General features: G+C 37.4%; 1 protein-coding gene across 4 annotated transcripts in view; it reads right to left on the reverse strand.

The window, feature by feature from the left end:
• Positions 1 to 20,409, reverse strand: part of CTNNA2 (catenin alpha 2) — a 1,121,468-nt gene that overhangs the window by 46,254 nt on the left and 1,054,805 nt on the right. For all 4 annotated transcript variants that reach the window (XM_080682951.1, XM_080682952.1, XM_080682954.1 and 1 more), the window contains exons 14-15: positions 17,307 to 17,420; positions 8,602 to 8,783 (exon numbers count right to left, since the gene is read on the reverse strand). In XM_080682951.1, coding sequence (XP_080539077.1) covers positions 8,602 to 8,783; positions 17,307 to 17,420 — 296 coding nt within the window. The remainder of the gene's footprint in view (positions 1 to 8,601; positions 8,784 to 17,306; positions 17,421 to 20,409) is intronic.

A 20,409-nucleotide genomic window follows, 5' to 3' on the forward strand; every position in this document is an offset into this window, starting at 1 on the left:
TAATATTCTAATATATATTTAAAAGATAAGAGTACATCTTAAAAATTTTCATCACAAGAAAAAATATCCATATTATGTATGGTAATTGTTGTTAACTAGACTTATTATAGTAAGCATCTCACAATATATACAAATATTTTTTAAAACCCTAAAATCTACACTAATAAAAGAGAAACATGCAAATTAACCATCACTCCGCTACGCCCACCAACCAATCAGAGTATGCAAATTAACCTAACAAAAGATGGCAGTTAATTTGCATACACAGACGGAGTGAAGACTGAAGATAGCATAGAAGGAAGAGAGAGGAAAGCGGAAAGCGAGGAGGCAGTGGCGGCGGGAGGGAAAGCATGGGGTGGGGGGGTGAGGGTGGGAGGAGGCGGTGGGAGGGAAAGCACAGGACAGCAGCAACGGCGGGCGGGAAAGCGCTGGGTGGGGGGCAGAGGTGGCGGGAGGGGAGGGAAAGCGGGGGTGGGGGTGGGGGTGGGGAGGCGGGAGGGGTAGCGGTGGTGGGAGGGAAGCCCGCTGGAAGCCCTGTTCTTGCAGGAATCTTCCTGCAATGGGCCTCTAGTGTAAATATAAAAACAGAAGGCATTATAATTACATAGATAAATAGCACACAAAAAGATTGTTGACTGCCACATAAAAAATTCTAGACGTTCATCAGTATTTTAAAGCCAGGTGTACCCACTCATTGCTTAATGAGTCAGAATTAAGAAAATTATTTGAATAATCTCAAAAATTCTGAATATCTAGTACATGGTTCTAAGCACCATGCAAGATGCTGCTAAGGAATTTTTGAGGCCCAGATTTTTTTGAGTACAGAATCACTGACATGACCCACTTTCCCCACATCATAAACAGAAAAGAGGAAAGGACTAGAAAATATAGCTGTATCATTTTGTGGGATGGGAGATTAAAATCACTCATTTTCTTCTGTTTGCATGCCAGGTGGTATAGCAGTCCTTATTAGTAGTTGGGTGACAACTGTGAAGTAATAACCGGTCCCTTTAAAAGAGAAGACCCTGAATTCAGCTTACATAATAGGGGTAGCATTTCCTTTTAATGTTACTGTGTAGGTTGGGAGTAAAGTCTAAAACTCCTTTAGACATCATAATGTCTACAGCAGTGCTATCCAAGAGAATTTTTGCAGTGATGGACAGGTTCTATACATAATTCTTTACTGTCCAATATAGTGGCCCCTAGTCACATGTGACTATTTAAAATTTGGCTCATATGATGGAGAAACTCAGTTTAATTTTATTCAATTTTTCCTATTTTTAACTTTGCATTTAAAGTATTTATGTATTTGAAGAAACTTGCAAAGATATTTATGTAGGGATGTCCAATGCACCCTTAATCCAGGCTCATCGGATGTTAACATCTTGCATAACTTATTACAATAACAAAATGAGGAAACTGACATTGGTAAAATCCATAGGGATTATTTAGATTTCAGCAGTTATGCATGCACCTATGTGTATATGTGTGTAAGTTATAGGAAATTATATCACATGCATAACTTCATGTCAATCCTACCTCAACTGAGGCACAGAACACAAGGCTCTCTTGTACTAACTCTATACTACTCAGCCCATTCCTAATGGTAATCAACCATAGATGACCCCTAAATAGTACTCACTAATCTGTTCTCCATTGCTGTAACTTTTTTTTAAGAATGTTATGTCAATAGAATCATGCAGTTGAATTAACACCAATACAGATATTTTTCACTCAACATATTTTCCTTGAGATTTTCCAAAGTTGCTTCATCTATTTATTGCTGAAAAGTATTCTATTACTTACATGTACCAAACTTAATTGAACAATTTACCCAAATGAATGACATTTGCATGATTGCAGTTTTAGGCTATTACAAATAAACTTCATATAAATATTTGTATATAGGTTTTTGAGTGAACGTAAGTTTTCATTTCTCTGGGCTAAATGCCCAAGAATGAAATTACTGGATCCTTTGATAAATCCACTTCTGGTTTTAAAAGAAACTGTAAAACATTTTTTTCAATTTTATTTCATTTTAAATAAAATTTTAAAAACCTGGAGCTAGCTTCATACTCAATTGGTAAAAGGCTAAAGCTTTCCTTCTAAGATCAGGAAGAAGACAAGGGTGTCACTTCTACTCAACACAGCACTGGAAGTCTTAGCTAGAGAAATTAAGGAAGAGAAATAACTAAAAGTCATTTATATCAGAAAGGAAGAAGTAAAATGATCTTTGTTTACAGACATGATCTTAGATGTAGAGATCCTAAAGGTCTTACAAAACAACAACCAGAATATATGAATTTAGTTGTTATGTAATACAAAATCAACATACAAAAATCAGTTGCATTTCTATACACAAACAAAAAACTACCTGAAAGAGAAATTAAGAAAGCAATCCCATTTGTAATCACATCAAAAAGTAAAGTACTGCCAAAACCGGTTTGGCTCAGTGGATAGAGTGTCGGCCTGCGGACTGAAAGGTCCCGGGTTCGATTCCGGTCAAGGGCATGTACCTTGGTTGCGGGCACATCCTCAGTGGGAGGTGTGCAGGAGGCAGCTGATCGATGTTTCTCTCTCATCGATGTTTCTAGCTCTCTATCCCTCTCCCTTCCTCTCTGTGAAATATCAATAAAATGTATTTAAAAAAAAAAAAAAGTAAAGTACTTAGGAATAAGCTTAACCAAGGAGGCAGAAGACTTGTATACCAAAAACTACAAAATGTTGCTGAAATAAACACACAAATAAGTGTAAAGACAACATATATATTTGGAGACATAATTTTATCAAGATGTCAATACTTAATTTTAAGATGTGAATATTATCCAAAGCAATCGATGTAATCCTTTTCAGAATCCCAATAGTGTTTTTTGCCAAAATAGAAAAATCCATCCCTAAGTTTATATGTATTCTCGAGGCACCCCGAATACCCAAAACAATCTTAGAAAATAACATAGCATGGGGCCTCACTTTCCTGGATTTATGGACTTACTACTAAGCATAAATAATCAAAACAGTGTAGTACTGGGCATTAAGACAAACATGTAAGCCAATGGAAAAGAATAGAGAAACAAACCCTCATGCACATGGTAAAATTATTTTGAACAAGAGTGTCAAGGCCATTCAATAGGAAGAGGACAGTGTTTTCAACAAATAATGTTGGGAAAGCTAGATATCCATGGGCAAAAGAATGAAATGGGACAATTATCTTATACCATGTACAAAATTTAACTTGAAATGCATACAGGCCTTAATATAAGAGCTAAACTATACAAATCTTGCAAGGATATATACAGGGGAAACTTCATGACATTGGATTTGGCAATGATGTCTGAGATATGACACCAAGAGCACAGGCAACAAAAGGAAAACAGATAAGTCTATCAAATTTTTAAAAACGCTATGCATCACAAGACACAATCAACGGAGTAAAAAGGTAATTCACAGAATTGTAGAAAAGATTTGCAAATCATATATCTGACAAGGGGTTAATGTCCAGAATACAGAGAAGCTCCTAAAATTCAACACTAAAACATAATCAACCTCATTAAAAAATAAGCAAAGGACTTGAATAGACATTTTTCTGAAGAAGATACACAATGGCTAATCAACATATGAAAAGATGTTCAGCATCACTAATCATTAGGGAAATGCAAATAACTTGATCTCACTTATATGTGGAATCTAATGAACAAATAAACTGATGAACAAAACAGTTCCAAAGGCATGGACACATGGAACAGACTGACAGCAGAGGAGGCGATAAGAAGAGATTTACCAAAGAACATATATGGATATATGCATAACCCACGGGCACAGACAATAATGTGGTGAAGCCCTGAGGTGGGGCAGGGGCTGTGTAGAGGGGAGCAAAGCGGGGAGAAATGGGGGACATCTGTAATACTGTGAACAATGTAATTAATTTTTTAAACGCCACAATGAGATACAATCTCACACACATTAAGATGCTAGTATAAAAACAAAAATTAAATATAAATAAATAAAAAGGGTTGGCAAGGATGTGATGAATTTGGAATCTTGTGCACTATTGATGGGAAGGTAAAATGGCACAGCTATTATATAAAACAGTACAGTGGTTCCTCAAAAAATTAAACATACAATTACCATATGATCCAGCAATTCAACTTCTGGGTATATACTCCAAAGTATTAAAAGTATAATCTCAAAGAATTGTTTGTACACCCACATTCATCACAGCATTGTTCACAATAGTCTAAAAGTAGAATCAATCCAAATGCCCAACAATGGATGAATGGATAAACAAAATACAATATGTACCAACAATGAAATATTTAGCCTTAAAAAGGAATGAGAATCTTACACAATCTAAAACATGGATAAACCTTGAGGACATTATGATAAGTGAAATAAGCCAGTCACATAAAGACAAATACTATATGTTTCCACTTGTATGAGATACTTAGAGCAGTCAAATTCACAGAGATGGAAAGGAGAATGAGGTTCCCAGGGGCTGAGTGGAGAGAAGAACAGGGAATTAACAGTTCAATACAGAGTTTCCGTTGGGGAAGATGAAAATTTTCTAGAGATGGATGGTGCTGATGGTTGCATAGCAATGTGAAGGTACTTAATGCCACAGAACTATACACTTAAAATGGTTTAAACAGTAAATTTTATTGTATATATTTTTAAACATAATAAACAATTAAGTAGCCACATGCACATGTAGCTAGTGGCTACTCTATTGAACAGCATAGGTCTAAGTGAGCCACAGTCATCTGAATAATGTGAAGTGGTCATAGAAACAAGAAACAAAATGGCCAACAGAAAAAAATATATCTATTTATTTAGCTAGCTATCTACACATACATATCAGGCCCAGAAGAGACAAGATCGGAAATTTGAGTCTTCCTATCTATGGAAAATAATGTTGATAAAGGAAATGTCCCCATTGGCTGTAGTTTTGTCTCAAAATAATGACTTACACCCTTTGTATTTCCCTAACTTTGTGTTTTGTATGGTTTTGACTTACTCATATAAATTAAGCCAGATTCTCTATTTGGGGTGTTTTAAAAGGTGCTTTGAGCAATTTGTGACCTTAAAGACAGAAGACATCACATTATTCCATCTGGAACATATTTCTGTTTTCTTAGAATATCAAGCCATAGAACTGGGTCTACTATATAGATTTGTGTAACATTTTGTCTTTTGGTAGTAGGTAATACTTATACAAGGGTCAATATTTGGAAGCTTTCCCAGGAAGTAGTAAATCCAAAAAAAAAAAAAAAAGAAGCAAAGAGAGAGAGAGAGGAAGAGAGAGAGAGTTGTGGAAAACTATTACTATATCATTGCTATCTACCACTGACCAACAATTCAATCCATATTTCATGAAAAGGTAATAGGTATTAATGTGAAAAATCAATGTGAGTACATTATGAATTCATGCATTCAATACTGAGAATTCCTAAATGTGGAGTTAATCCAAATAAGGAGATTTATTTGCTATAGCTTTCTCAAAACCTCTAACCTGTCAATATATAATGTGACTTTCCCATAATGAAGATATAGTATGTAAGGAGTGTATTTGCAAATGCATTGAATCATAGAAACCTCTTTACAGATCCAGGGTGCCATAAAACATGCTTGGGAAATAGCACTTCCACTGGCCATGAGTTGAACTATTTAAGGAAGTAACATTGATATTATGTCCTGGAATTTGAAGTACAAATATGTACAAAATTGATAAAGAAGTCTAAGGGTCAATAAATGTAGACCTTAGATAGCAAACGCAAGATTTTTATTTTATTCTGTGAAAAGAGGAGGTAATGAAAGTTTTGTTGCAAAGGGAGCTGAGTGGTTGTGAATTAATCGCCAGGTGTGGGGTGGTATGAACTGATAAGAGTAAAGAATTGTAACTGAAAGATCAGTCAAGTGATACCGAGGCTGGCCTACTGAGGGTCTGAGCTAAGGCAGGAATGTAGTTTGAGAAGAGTGGGGTGATTACATGATTTTTAGTCTTCTATTCAGGATTTTACAGTTGGATATACTCTAAAAATTATTTTCTTAGCCTGAACTCTATTCTTTTCAAGATCAGAATTTATGGTTTATCTCAAAAGACAGCTTTGTCCCTTGCTATACAATTAAACTTGGGTTTCTCTCCTGAGCTGTCATCTCCACACCTCTTATTATTGGAACACAGGACTAGCACATGCTATTTCTTTCCAAAAATGACATCAGTATGGATTCACCCATGCATTACAGTACTTCTGCCATTGCCCATGAGCTAGAAGTCAAGAACTGAACAGCAAAAAAACATGAGGTATAATCAATTTCATCTTCCATGAAGAAGTTATTACACAAATAACGAGGCAGAACCTCTCCAATTTTAATAATAATGGAGTGGATATCATTGGGATTACTGAATCAAATTAATAAATCAGCTACTGATAAGAATATAATAACAAGATACTAAATGCAAGGGTATTTTTTGCATCCAAATGCCCTTTAAAACATATGATTTCAGCAGAGTAGTCAAATTTTAACTCCTTTAAATAAGACATTATAGTACATAGGCATCATTAGAGGTATAGAGCTGAAATTATTCCTCCTTGAAGTGGAAAATGTAAGGGCAGTAATGATAATGCATATGATCAAGTGCAGTGAACTTAGGTGAGAGGCCACAAAAAAAGTCTCAAGTCAGCTACCATTTTATTAAGGAAGAGACTATGCAGATGGAGACATGGGCCACACCTCAGCTTCAAGTGTTCCATTTCCAATTCACACCGTTTTTTCCCTGGTCATTAATTACTGTACTCCTCCCTTTGCCCTCACAAATGGGCACAAAACTTCTCAGCAGGCCGGGGGAAAAATGATCACTAGTAGCATTCTAGACATTTCATTATTCAAATCAGCATAAAGTGATTACATAAAATCCCTAGGAAATTGAAGTGGCCTTCTTTTCACTTTTAAAACTATACTTTGACTAATAGAAGGTCTGTCTTATTTAATATCTCACAAGACCTCCTCAAAGCTCTCTCTTCCTTGACCACAGTTACATATAATGCGGAGCATTGTCACTGGCAACAAGACTAGATTCATTATTCAGTTTAAACTAATGAGAATATTTGTTCAAGTGAGGTTATTAATGGATGGCATAATACCCATCAGATAAAGTACTAAGACAATGTTGAAAGCAAGTAAATTAAGTCATCATAGGCCTTAAAAGCAATGTCTGAGGCTGCCATGATAGTATGATTTGTAGAAAATTAAGGCTTAAATAAGAGCTCACACTGCTTTTTCCTACTGTTATTTGCATGTCTCTGTATAATAAATTTGTGAAGCTGACAGAGACTAAATTTACAAATTTGACCTTCTAATGAATACAATGACATTTAAAAGTCTCAAAGGTCACCCTCATAACAGTAAAATCATTCCACTGAAGTCAAAAACTATTTTAAAACATTTGGAGAAAGGACCAAGTAATGTCATTAGTACGTATTGGCCAGAGGCAGAGGGTAGGGGGGATGAGGTAGAGATGTTCCATATTTTATTACCAACTGCAGCCTTTCCTTATTAGAAGCATTCAGAAATCATTAAAAAATTGTCACCCACAAGGTGATGTTTTGACACTGTCATATAGCTTACATAGTTTTAATAACAAATATTATGTGGAATCATTAACACATCTTTGCTCACATGGTTATGTGTGTCTCCAGAAAAAAAAAAAAATCTAAAGTATAGTAATAGCTTACATTTCTATGGCAGAATAACTTACAAATGCATTACCTCTTTAGATTTTAAACCTTTCTTTTAAGTTTATAAGAAAAGTATTATTTCCCCATTTTGCAAATAAAGAAAGACAATGAGAGTATGGTCCAAAATCACTTGGTATTTGGACCCAAAATTCAGGGAACTTTTCACTGGGCTTTGCTTTGCCTTATTTTGACTTTGTGTGGTAGAAGGACAGAAATGTCACCTCCCTCTAAAGAGAGTAACAATGCAATGGCAGAAACAGCAATGACCCAGATGAAGTCTCCTGACAGAATTCTACCTGGTCTCTTGATATTTTAAAAGCATTGCTCAGAGCAAAAGAGAATAAAACATACACACTTTTTAATTAACCTGTCAAAATTATGCAGTCAGGTTGTTGAGCCCGATTCTTTGAATATAAGGATAAAAATGAGCTGAAGTTAATGCTAGATCATGGGCTAGCATTAAAACATATTACATGTATACACGTACACCCACACATACGTCTAAATATATTTTTCTCAAGGAGGTAGTAACAAATCATTTATCTTCAGAATATTTAAATACATTGCAAAACAGCACAGACCAAAAAAATGAATCAGCCAACCCTCAGGGGTTTGATATAATGACTTAGAATAGATAATTAAAACAATAATTATTACAAAAATGAATCTGTTCTTCTTGACCAAAAAGACATATCTGCTAAGAATTAGGTTCAGATCATTTTGACTTACACATGTACATTTTCTAATATCTGTACCCAGCTTTTATGTCATTTTTAATTTTCCAGCAAAGCTTTCATGAGCTAATATACACTGTTACGCTTATGGGTTTAATGAGAAAAATCTTCAACTCGATGTCCCTGGGCCTCACCTTGTGAAGTCTGTCATTTCCATCATGATCATGCACATCTGCTTGGCCAGCACAATGATGTCATTGCCGCTGTCATCCCATTTGGCCACTTCGGCATCCAGCTTGCTTTTCTCTTGGTGGAATATCTCCACCTGCTCAGCTATTTTTGCCTTCTCCTCCTGCGGTAGTTGCGCCATGATGGCCTGTGTGGGTTACAGAAGAGAGTGACTAATTGTGACAAAGAAAGTACAGACTGTAGGTTGTCTCTGCCTCCAGTTAATGGCAAAGCCTATAGGCTGTCCCTCCATTCTGGAAAATACGTTTTCTCCATCCCAGGGAAGGCAAAAGCACAGACATCTGATGAGGCCCCCAAATTCCCCGTCCCCACTCCCACATGCAAAAAATACAGAGATCCAAAGGCACATGCACAGTCACAGTTAACAGGACTTCTCTGCCGATTTGATGACATATGTTTGTTCAAAAGAATCTATTCTGGACAATTTTTATATTTGGTCTCAGGAAACTTTAACCAGATAAAAGAACACACCTCTTTCAACACTGAAATCTGTTCTGAAAAGCAAAAAAAGAAAAGAGGCCTTCTGTTGCTAAGGAATTTTAAACACTACCCAAGCATCCAAGTGGGGTGGGGTGGGGAGACTTTTTATGAGTGTTAATAAAGGAATCTGTGGTTAGATGCCGAACAAAAATCCCCTCCCCGGAGCATTTCATGGATGGCACACCTATTCCCAGTCCTCTATGGGAATCCTGGTATGACCGAGGCTCCTCATAGAGCCTATGAGTGTGTACACAGAGGCATTGGGATGGGTGAAAATATCTAATTAGGAAGCAAAGGTTGATTTTCAATAGTTGCTTGGTAAGGAAATGTAGAAAAGGAGTAACTACAGTCAATTCTAATTTTTCATAGATTCTTTACTTGCAAATTTACCTACTCCTCTAAAATTTATTTACAACCCCAAATCAACACTTGTGCTTTCACAGTAATTCATGGACATGCCCAGAGATGCAAATAAAAATGAGGCACGTGACCTACATGCTCCTAGATAAGGTTGAACAAGGGATTCTCTATCTTCTTTTTTCAACACTTATAAATAAAGGCCTGATGCACAAAATTCCTGCAAGAGTAGGCCTTCCTTTCCCCGGCTGCTGGCACTGGCTTCCCTCTGGCAGCTGGGACCCGGGCTTCCCTCCCTCCAGCCGCTGGCAGGCACCCGGGACCCGGGCTTCCCTCACAGCCCCGGCTTCTTCTGGAAGGATGGAAGGACGTCTGGTCTAATTAGCATATTACGCTTTTATTATTAAAGATAAGTGTCCCTCCTGAGGTATATTTGGTGCCACATTTACCACATCTTTGTTGGTGATTTTTCTATATAAGATGGCCCCCAAGCATAGTGTGGAGTGCTGCCTAGTGCCCCTAAGCACAAGAAGATTGTAATGTGACCTGGCTGGTGTGGCTGTTGGTTGGAGTGTTGTCCCATACACCAAAAGGTGGCAGGTTCAATTCCTGGCCAGGGTACATGCCCAGGTTGCAGGTTCGATCTCTGGTCGGGGTGCATGCAGAAAGCAACTGATGGATGTTCTTCTCTCTCTCCCTTCCTCTCTCCAAAATAATTTTTTTTAAAAAAAAATAAGTTTATAATGTGCCTTATTGAGAAAACACATGTATTAGATGAGCTTCATGAGTTACAGTGCTCCTGGCCATGTCAGTTCAATATAAGTGAATCAAAATGATAAAATAAGATAGCCAAATGGAAACACTCATTAAACAAGATTATATATGATTGACTGAAGAAAGTGTTGAGACTAGCAGCTCTTAGGAACCTAACTTTGTATTTTCCCTAGCAACAATAGTTAACTATCGCTAATTAAGTGTTCATGGTAATTACAGAACATAAGTACCACGAATGAAGAGAATCAACTGTATTTGTTAAGCAGTATTTATGTAGCAGGCCCTCAGGGAACTGACATCACCTCATTGCATCCTCACAGAACCATGTGCAACCTCCCTCACTGAAGGGGCATATAAATAATATCAGCCTAGGATTCCTCCAGTCCTGAGATACACATGTTCTCCAGAAGAGAGACCAAGAAAGCATGATTTGAGGGGCCTACAACTTTTGCAAAGGACAAGTAAAACAACAGAAACAGCTGATTCCTAAATTGTAAAGCTCCTCCCAACATGAGTGAATTGTTTGAAGGAGAGGTAGCTGATGTCTAATAGAAATATCAGTGGACGTAAGCTCAGAAAAACTGGTCTCAACCAGGCTCTGCATTGACTTGAGTTAGCACCTCACTGCTATTGGCTTCTATCTGTAACATCTTCAGATATAATATAAGAATAGCAAACAAAATAAATGGACAGCAAATGAAATAAATGTGTTGAGTTTTTTCTGACAAAAATGAAATTAAGCATGTGTGGGGTTATGTTAACATTCGTTTATCATCATTTTTATATTAGTTTTCCTTTCCAGCTATCCCTATAACTTATTATTTAGTTGCCATCAAAGGGAAGGAATGGGCCCAGAGACTATATCACTATCTAGAGATACAGGACTGACATGAAACCCAGACATATATACTGAGTATTATGCTGAAAAACTTACTGATGTGAAAAAAAAACCACAACTTAATCTATTTCATCATTCTATAAGATTAATACTATTATTACCCCTATTTTATTAATGATGATGCCAAGGCCTAGAGAAATTAAATTCCAAGTATTATACAACCAATAAACTGTAGGAATAGGATTCAAATCCAAGCCAGCTAACACCATAGTTAACCACTGTGGACAACTGAATCACCATGCATGATCATACAGGTTAGACACGGCACAGCATTCTCAATCAATAGGACAAATGCCACTGAAATCATAGTACTGTCCACCAGGCTGAGTATCTTACAGATGAGGGAGGGTCCATCTGCCCAGAGTAAGGGGTGTCTTTGTCTGATTTGCATAAAGGTGTCATTGGACTAGCAGTTGCCTGGATGCTACATCTCAATAATAGACAGCCATGTTTACTAATGTCCATGTATGCATGTGACTTTATATAAATAATACATGTCTGAGTGTGTACATAATGTATGTGTGTAGGTGTGGATGTGTGTGTTTTATATACATAAGAGTTCATCATAAATTCACGTATGCAATGTTGTGCTTATGACAAGATAGCTATTCCAATGTATTCAGAAAGGTTTGGATGATCTAAAGCTGTCCTAGATTAACTTTCCCTCCACACAAAAAGTTGATAATCATGTTTCACTTAGACCTCCCAAGCCCAACCAGCATCATGTAAGAATCCATTATGTATTTCTCTGTAAAAGAATCTGCCAGCCTACCCCCACAGACCTCCAGACTCCACATTTAGTCCCCAGATTCAAAGCAACAGGTCTTTTGTTATCCCCAAATGGTTAATTTGTATACTGAAGGATGTATACTAATTCTGTGGACCGTTTCACTTGAGTTTCAACTGTGCAATGCAGCATTCAAATATTAACTGCCTCGCTCTTCTCTCTAATTCTTATTAATGCCCTACTTCTGACTTTTCGCCAAGCTTCCTTAGGGTAGAGGCCTCAACATTCTATACAGTATAGAAGCTCAATCAATATCTTTTGATTGATTGCCTAAACCTTTACCCACTTGTTACATCAACATAGTTCAAGAGAAGTTACCAGAGCACACAAACATTTTCTATGGGCACAATCCTGAAGAACAACTGGCCTCTTTCAGAGCAGATTTTCAAAGGAAATGTTATTTTGACTCTAGGGGTGTTCAACTCACATAATACACTACATGTTGTGTGACTTGGGTACAAGTAGTATTATATAAGCTTCTGCATATATAGTCATCGATGAGCTGAAGTCTTTTTCCTAAATATTTTTAAACTGCTCTTGCTTTTAAAAATTCGTAATTGACCTTTTCTGAAACTAGAATTTACAAAAAGGTTATCTATAAACAGTAGATCACAAACTACAAAATTTGCAAGTTAATCAAATTAAAATTCAATATATCAGTTTTAATTAGGTCTTATCAGTGTAACTCAGCAGTTTGAAATGTTAACACATTAAGGCCGTTCTGGCCAAAAAAAAAAAAAAAAAAATTATAGGCGGTTACATTGAAATCAAATTAAATACAAAATTAAAAAAACAAACAAACATGCAATTATTCATTCCTTCAAACTAAGGGAATACGAGAAAAAGTATTTGCAAGGCTGAGAGGAAAGGGAGCGAATTCGCTTTTCTGTTTGTGTGATGTGATCACCTGGGGCGGGCTGGGTGTTTCTGCCTCTGATCACAGTAGCCAAGCACAGATCTCCAGAGTGTTGGGCTGATTGACCTGAGGGCCCAAATCTGTGACATTAGAAACTTGAATCCACAAAGTTCCCAACCCCCCTTGCCCCAGGATCCCAGCTTTTCTTCTGAACAGCCAACCATTTTTGTGTGTGATTAATGTTATAAACTCTACTTTTTAAATAAATACAAATCACTTATCCAAGACAATAACCACTCAGCCCAGAATCTTTACTTCAATCTAAATCTCAAGAAGATTCTCATGTACTTCAATTTCCCATCTCAAAGGGGAAAATGGCTTTTGACAAACTGACAAGTGTTAATTTCTTAAATGCAGATCAGGAGTCTTCAAGTAGAGGAATGTTTTTAAGTAATGAGTAGAAGGGCTAAAACTCCATGCAGCCATTTCTACTCACTTGGACAGAAAGCAGGATAAGAACTATAAGTAGTTAAGGAGTGGGTCCTCTGACTTTTACCAGTCTCAGGCTATGAGGTGATTTGAAATATTGAAGCAATTGTCCTATTAACTCAAATAAACATGGTCATGACTGCTTAAATTATCCAGCTTTCAGGGTAAACTATTTGGCTAACCTTATAAAGAATGACTCATGTTACAAGCATCATCACCATCTTCTTCATCAACTTCCCATTCTCTGACAAGTCTTGTCATACATTTTATCACGCAGTTCTCCTAATGACATTACAAGGTAAGATGCTTTATATAGAAGTAAAGGGATAAGGCATGAAGAGGTTAAGAAATTAGCCCTCAAGTCACATAGAATGGTCAAGACCAAATTATAATCAGGTCTGCATTAACTCCAAATAATACTAGTATATTCACCATACACAAAAATAAACTCAAAATGGATACAGGACTTAAACATAAGACGGGAAACCATAAAATACTAGAGAAATCCACAGGCAGAGAAATCTCAGACATATGCCAAAGCAATTTCTTCACCGATACTGCTCCTAGGTCAATGGAAGCTAAAGAGAAAATAAACAAATGGGACTACATCAAAATAAAAAGCTTTTTCACAGCAAAAGAAACCATCAACAAAACAAGAAAGCCCACTGTATGGGAGAACATATTTGCAAATGTTATCACTGATAAAGGTTTATTCTCCAACATCTACAGGGAACTTATACAACTTAATAAAAGTAAGATAAATGATCCAATAAAAAAATGGGCAACGGACCTAAATAGAATCTTTTTGAAAGAAGACAGAAGAAAGGCCAAGAGACATATGAAAACATGCTCAAAGTCACTAATTATCTGAGAGATGCAAATCAAAATGACAATGCAGTACCATTTTACACCTGTCAGAATGGCAATCATCAACAAATCAACAAACGACAAGTGCTGGCGAGGATGGGGAGCAAAAGGAACCCTCATGCACTGCTGGTGGGAATGCAGACTGGTGCAGCCACTGTGGAGAACGGTATGGAGTTTCCTCAAAAAACTAAAAATGGAGCTCCCATTTGACCCAGTAATCCCACTTCTAGGAATATATCCCAAGAAACTAGAAACACAAATCAGAAAGGATATATGCACCCCTATGTTCATAGCAGCACAATTCACCATAGCTAAGATTTGGAAACAGCCTAAGTGCCCATCAGCAGATGAGTGGATTAGAAAACTATGGTACATCTACACAATGGAATTCTATGCTGCTATAAAAAAGAAGGAATTCTTACCATTTGCAGCAGCATGGATGGACCTGGAGAGCATTATGTTAAGTGAAATAAGCCAGGCAATGAAAGAAAAATACCACATGCTCTCACTCATTTATGGAAAATAAAGAACATTATAACCTGATGAATAAAAAGATAGATACAGAGGCAGTAAAGCACCGAACAGACTGTCAAATTACAGCGAGAAGGCTGGGGAGTGTTGGGGAGGGAGGAAAATAGATCAACCAAAGGACTTGTACGCATGCATATAAGCACACCAATGGACACAAGACACTGGCAGGGTGGGATGAGGGTATGCAACCAAGGGGGTAGGGGAGGCTGGGGGAAGGTCAATGGGGGGAAAAAGGAGATAAATGTACTAATATATGTAATATTTTGAACAATAAAAAATATTTTAAAAAATACTAGTATATTCTATCACCAAGGCTAAGTGCCCAAGACTTGTTGCTGACCAATTTTAGTTATAACAACCTGTGAAAAAAGAGTTAATAAGATGTCATGTCAGGGTCTGAGCAGAGTATGATCATTCTCATTCTTTCACTCTCCCTTGCTCACTCCCTTTCATAATATGGTGTAGAGAAGCATCAAACATATAAAGGAAATAAACACTCTAACTTCAGAATTTGAGAGCAATGTTGGAGTGGGTACTAAAAGCTTTTTTTCCACCTTGACCTCCTTTTAGATTAATTGAACATTTCAGAGAAGAATGTCTGAATGAGAACACAAAGTAAGGCCATTACCAGGGGAGGACTGGCTGCTAAAAAGAGCAACTGCCTCTGTCAAAAACAACTTCTGCCTCCTTCACAATTTTAACCAAGTTAACACACTTCTTTGGTCAAAAGTTCAACCATCTGTCATCTCAGCAATTCAATGTGCCCTCTTATTTCCAACTTACAGCCTTAATTCTATGTCTCTGATTTGTCATCATCTAATTACAGGCTAACGTAGGCTGACTCAATAACTAATGCTGTCTGCTGCAAGTTAATCACACAGCACATGATTGATCTCAAAGACAAATCAGCAAGTGCTAGATTAGAGCAATACTTTGATCTTACTATCCTGGACCATGTTCAGAATTCATGATGAAAAATAGTTCAAAAAAGTCTATTATCTTTTCAGCCGTTGGGTGAAGAAATAACTGATGATGCAGTTAGGTACCATCTGACTTTTATTTCTACCCATAACTGGCTTGATGTCTAATGTAAGTAAGATGCATGAAATGAAAGTGCAATGGGACTTTGTTCTTCCCTGTAAAAAAAAGTGGGAGCGATCATGCTATTTTGACAGATGGTGATTAGAAGAGTTGTACAATATGCCTTGGTCTTTGAGAAAACAAGTCAATGGTTACCAGGCTGTATCAATTCTGAGTTGCAATCAGTCAAATTGACTTTGAATTGATTAAAGTTTGGATGAATTACTCAAACTTACCCTCTGTCATTGATGTAAAAATGCTGGTTTTACTTAATTTTGAAGATGAATGACTTGGTTGATGAATTAGTGTTATGCCAACTAGGCTCAAAAGACTCTCAGCTAATGATCTTTTCAAGTTTCAACATTGGGGTGGGATTAAATAGAGTCCACAAGAAATTTTCAAAGTAGGGGGCTTCATATTGTTTTGTGTGCTTTTCTACTGTCACCAACCTGTGATCAGAAAATGTCCCTCTTCCAAAGGATAACATTTTTCAGAGTCATCCTTTATTTAGCACTTAATAAAGTATGTCAGGTATTTTCCTCATTATTTTATAAACATTAAGTAATTAAAACCCTAAAAGAATTCTAACAAGTTTATTATTCAAATTGTACAGATGATAGGATTGAAGCTCAGAGAAATTGAGCAACATGTAACAAAGCATGGTCCTCTCTCTAACCTATATAATTCAAAACCAAGTCTGTCTGAAATCAAAGCCAATGCATCATTAATGTCCTGAATTTTAACCTCACATTTCCCCTATCAATGTTCATCTATATCTTTTGTGTTATTTAATTGTTGGATGAGCCTATCAGGACATAAAGTGCAAAAGATAACCTGAGCCGACATCTTTCTTTGCTTCCTGCTCCATGCCTTAAACTGGCATATTTCTAGTATGTCTCAATAATTTTTTTTGTCTATCACATGCAGACAAATCTAGGGCTACTGCCCTGGCCAGAGGTAGGTAAGGGAGGAAGGAAGGGAGGGGACAAAGGAGGGAGGGAGGGAGCTTTCTCTATTCTCATAGTCTTGAATCAATTTCAAAAGATGTGGTCTTGTTTATTAGAGACCCTAGGCCAGAGTATGGAGCAATGACAGCCCATCCAGTAACAAACAGTACTCTAATTATTTATCATCACCTCTTGTGTAGTTAACAAGCTTGGAGACTTCAAGCAAAGCCATGGTGTCTATGCCAAAGCAAGATCTGGACATCCTGTGTCCCTGGCTGTTGGACCATCTAATCTAAGCATAACCTCCATCCCCAACAAAGCCCACTATACACATAAGTGTTTGATTTCTTATGGCTGCTATTTTTCAACTGATGGAGAGATAACCGAGTTAAAAGAAATCAGAAGCTGTGGTGGTAATGTCCACTATGTAAATGTGAGTCACTAACAAACAATCCCAGATGGGAACACAAATTTTGGAGCCTTGAACCCGGGGCTCCAAGTCCCTGGAAATCAGAAATTCCCTCAAACTAACATGGTGAACGCAGCCCCTGTGCAACTAACCAAAGTCCTGGGTGTCCACTCACCCGCGCACTCTGCCCTGCGATGAGCTGGTCATCCTCAGTCTGAACACTTGTCCTACTGCGCACGTCATAGTCCTCCTGCTCAAAGTCAGAATCATCTTCTAGTTCTTCTGGAGTCTAAAGATACAGAGGAAAGAGAAAATTCATTATATTTTTAATTGAACCTTCACCCCCATCCATACACTTCATCACTGCAAAAGCTAAGTAGCCCCTCAAAGAGAGTTTGCAGGGGATTATATGTAGGGGGTTATGTGGGCAGGTAATGACTAGAATAGCATCAGAAAAATCAAGCTGCCCTAGTTTATCTCTTTTTAAAAAAAAATACATTTTGTTCATTACTTCCTTCTGTAGGTGTAGTAAGTCTAATTCTTTAAATGACATGCTTTTTAAGAAAAATATATTTGTGTATTTCCACCCATACAAATATATTCTAAGAGAGAAAAATCATCATCAACAACAACAGTTACACCTATGCTGTTTCTGTAATGCCCATTTTGCTCTATTCTAGCTCTCTTTTAGTCTCAATAAGCTCAGAAAGGTTTGGCCACTTCCAGGTTAATGCTGGACCTGATGAAATAGCTGATGTGGTCACTAAGCCATTTAGTATACAAGTTACAACTATAGACTCTGGAGTAAAAAATGCCTAAATATAAACCCCTACATGACCATGGGAAAATGCTATCTTAGCTTTGGTTTCCAAGTCTGTTAAGAGGTATTGATAACAGTAGCTACCTATATTATTGTTGTGAAGATTAAGTAATGTACTCTGTGTAGAGTGTCTGGTAAATAAGCATTTTAAAAAGGTGTGCCATCATTATTACTTGGGATTTTGAAATGAATTTATTCAAACATTTTTTCTAGTGAAGCCACCAACTACTACATACCCACTAAGGACTAACTTTTTCATACATAGCATCCATTTAGCTCAGTACAGCACAATAAAATAATTTTGGAAACTTAAGCAGAACCATGGTGTCTGTGCCAATGCAAGATCTAGGTATTCTGTGCCTCCTGGTTGTTGAACCATCTAATTGTAATACCGAATCCCAACAATGTCTATTATATGTGTATGTATTTGCTTTGATGTGGCTGCCAATGTTTCAAGTGATAGAGAGTTGTCATGTCCACTTAGAGTTGAGAAAACTAAGACTCTAAGAAGCTACGCAATGTGCCCAAATGCTTCTGAACTAGCTAATAACAGAACTAGCATTTAGACCCAAACACCCAAATGTGTTTGACTCCAAGTTGTTTCGTTGTTGTAATCCCAACCCCACCACCACCTACATTACAAATCAGGCAACAACTGAAGGTATGGAATGGCTTTAAAGTGAGTGGAATTAGCCCTAGCTGGTTTGGCTCAGTGGATAGGATGCCAGCCTACAGCCTGAAGGATCCTGGGTTCAATTTAGGTCAAGGGCACATGCCTGGGCTGTGGGCTCGATCCCCTGTGTGGGGTGTGCAGGAGGCAGACAATCAATGATTCTCTCTCATCACTGATGTTTCTCGCTCTGTTTCTCTCTCTCTCTCTCTCTCTCTCTCTCTCTCTCTCTCTCACCCTTCCTCTCTGAAATCAATAAAAATATATTTTTAAAAATAATAAAGTGAGTGGAGTTAGATGAAATCCTGTCAAAAGTACAGTCAGTGTTGAAGATACACATGAATCCATAAATCCAGAAATAAAAAACCCTCCCATCTTTAATGACAATAATGAGTAACAGGCATTAAAGGCTTTCTGTGTGCCTATCACCATTTTCTCTAAGTGCTTTACATACACTAACTCGGTTTTCTTAACAGTCCTACCATTTTCTTCATTTTACAGATAACAAAACTGAGGTGTGAGGGGCTACACCTGTTGTAAAGGCTTCTAAGTCCAGCACTTTAAAGCATGTTGTCTAAACTATCATGCTCTGTTCATTCTAAGAGGATGAACTCAGGAGGCTGCAAGGATGGTGCATGAGGAGCAAACAATGCAGTAGTGCTTGCTACATTCCTAGCTCAAGTCTCATTAGCCTTAAGGGTGATGTCACCCACAAACGCCCTCTTGGCACACAACAGCACCTCCTCCCAGGGCTCTGTCTTTCAAAGGGAAGGGACAGGCACAAGCAGTCCCGATGATGCAGTGGCTCATTCCCCATCAGTAAGGGCACATTTTCATTCTGCTGGTTTCTTTGGCTACCTCAGTGTAATTAATCAGGCATGGTTATTGATGAAGCCTTGAGATTGGTCGGACAGGCATAAAATAGGGTCCTTCATGCCAACATCACATCATGCCTAGTCATTTTCCAAACTTTGGCACACCCTCTTGTTTTTCTTCTCTCACCATCAGCCATATTAATATTTACTCGGTCATCTACAGATGTACAATGTTCTTTCAGAAGAACATTAAAGAAAGAGGGAAGAAAGGAGTTTTGTTTCTACATTTTATTAATTAAAGCAGGACTGGGGTTGGTAAAACCTGATTCAAATAATGGGTGTATTTTCACTTTGGACAGAGATTATAACCTCTGGCCATTCTCAACCTTCTGGAGTGTCCTGTGGAACAATTACAGCAAGTGGGTAAATTCTGCTCACAGATGAGATGGCAAGACTGCACACACTTCTCATCATTCGTTTTTGAAAAGAAGAGAGCCAAGTAAAATGGAAAACCTCACTCAACAGATAAAACAAAGAATGTGACAGTGTCTATAGTACAATGGCCTTGTATTCAAGTGACTATGGCTCAGGAACCAAAATAAAGTTTAAAAATGAAGAAATGACCTGGATGTGGACCCAGGACAACTAAATGTGTTTGTCCTAATTCTACCTCTCCCAAGTTGTCTTTGGCAAGTCACTTAAAGCGTTTCTGCCTCTCTGTATCCTCACTCTTAAAGTGGATCTAATAATTGCTACTTGTCCTACCTTCCTCAGAGGATTCTAAAATCAAATATATTCTAGAATCACATATATTTATATAAATGCTCTGTGTTCAAATTATAAAAGTGAACTATCATAATAAGTGATAATTATTATGTTTAATAAAATATACACCAGACAACAACAGCAATAACAGCAATTGTTTTTTTACCACCCATTATGGTACAGGCATTCCACTAAAGGATTAGTCCTT

This window comes from Plecotus auritus (genome assembly GCF_963455305.1).
Source record: "Plecotus auritus genome assembly, chromosome: 8".
NCBI lineage: Eukaryota > Metazoa > Chordata > Mammalia > Chiroptera > Vespertilionidae > Plecotus > Plecotus auritus.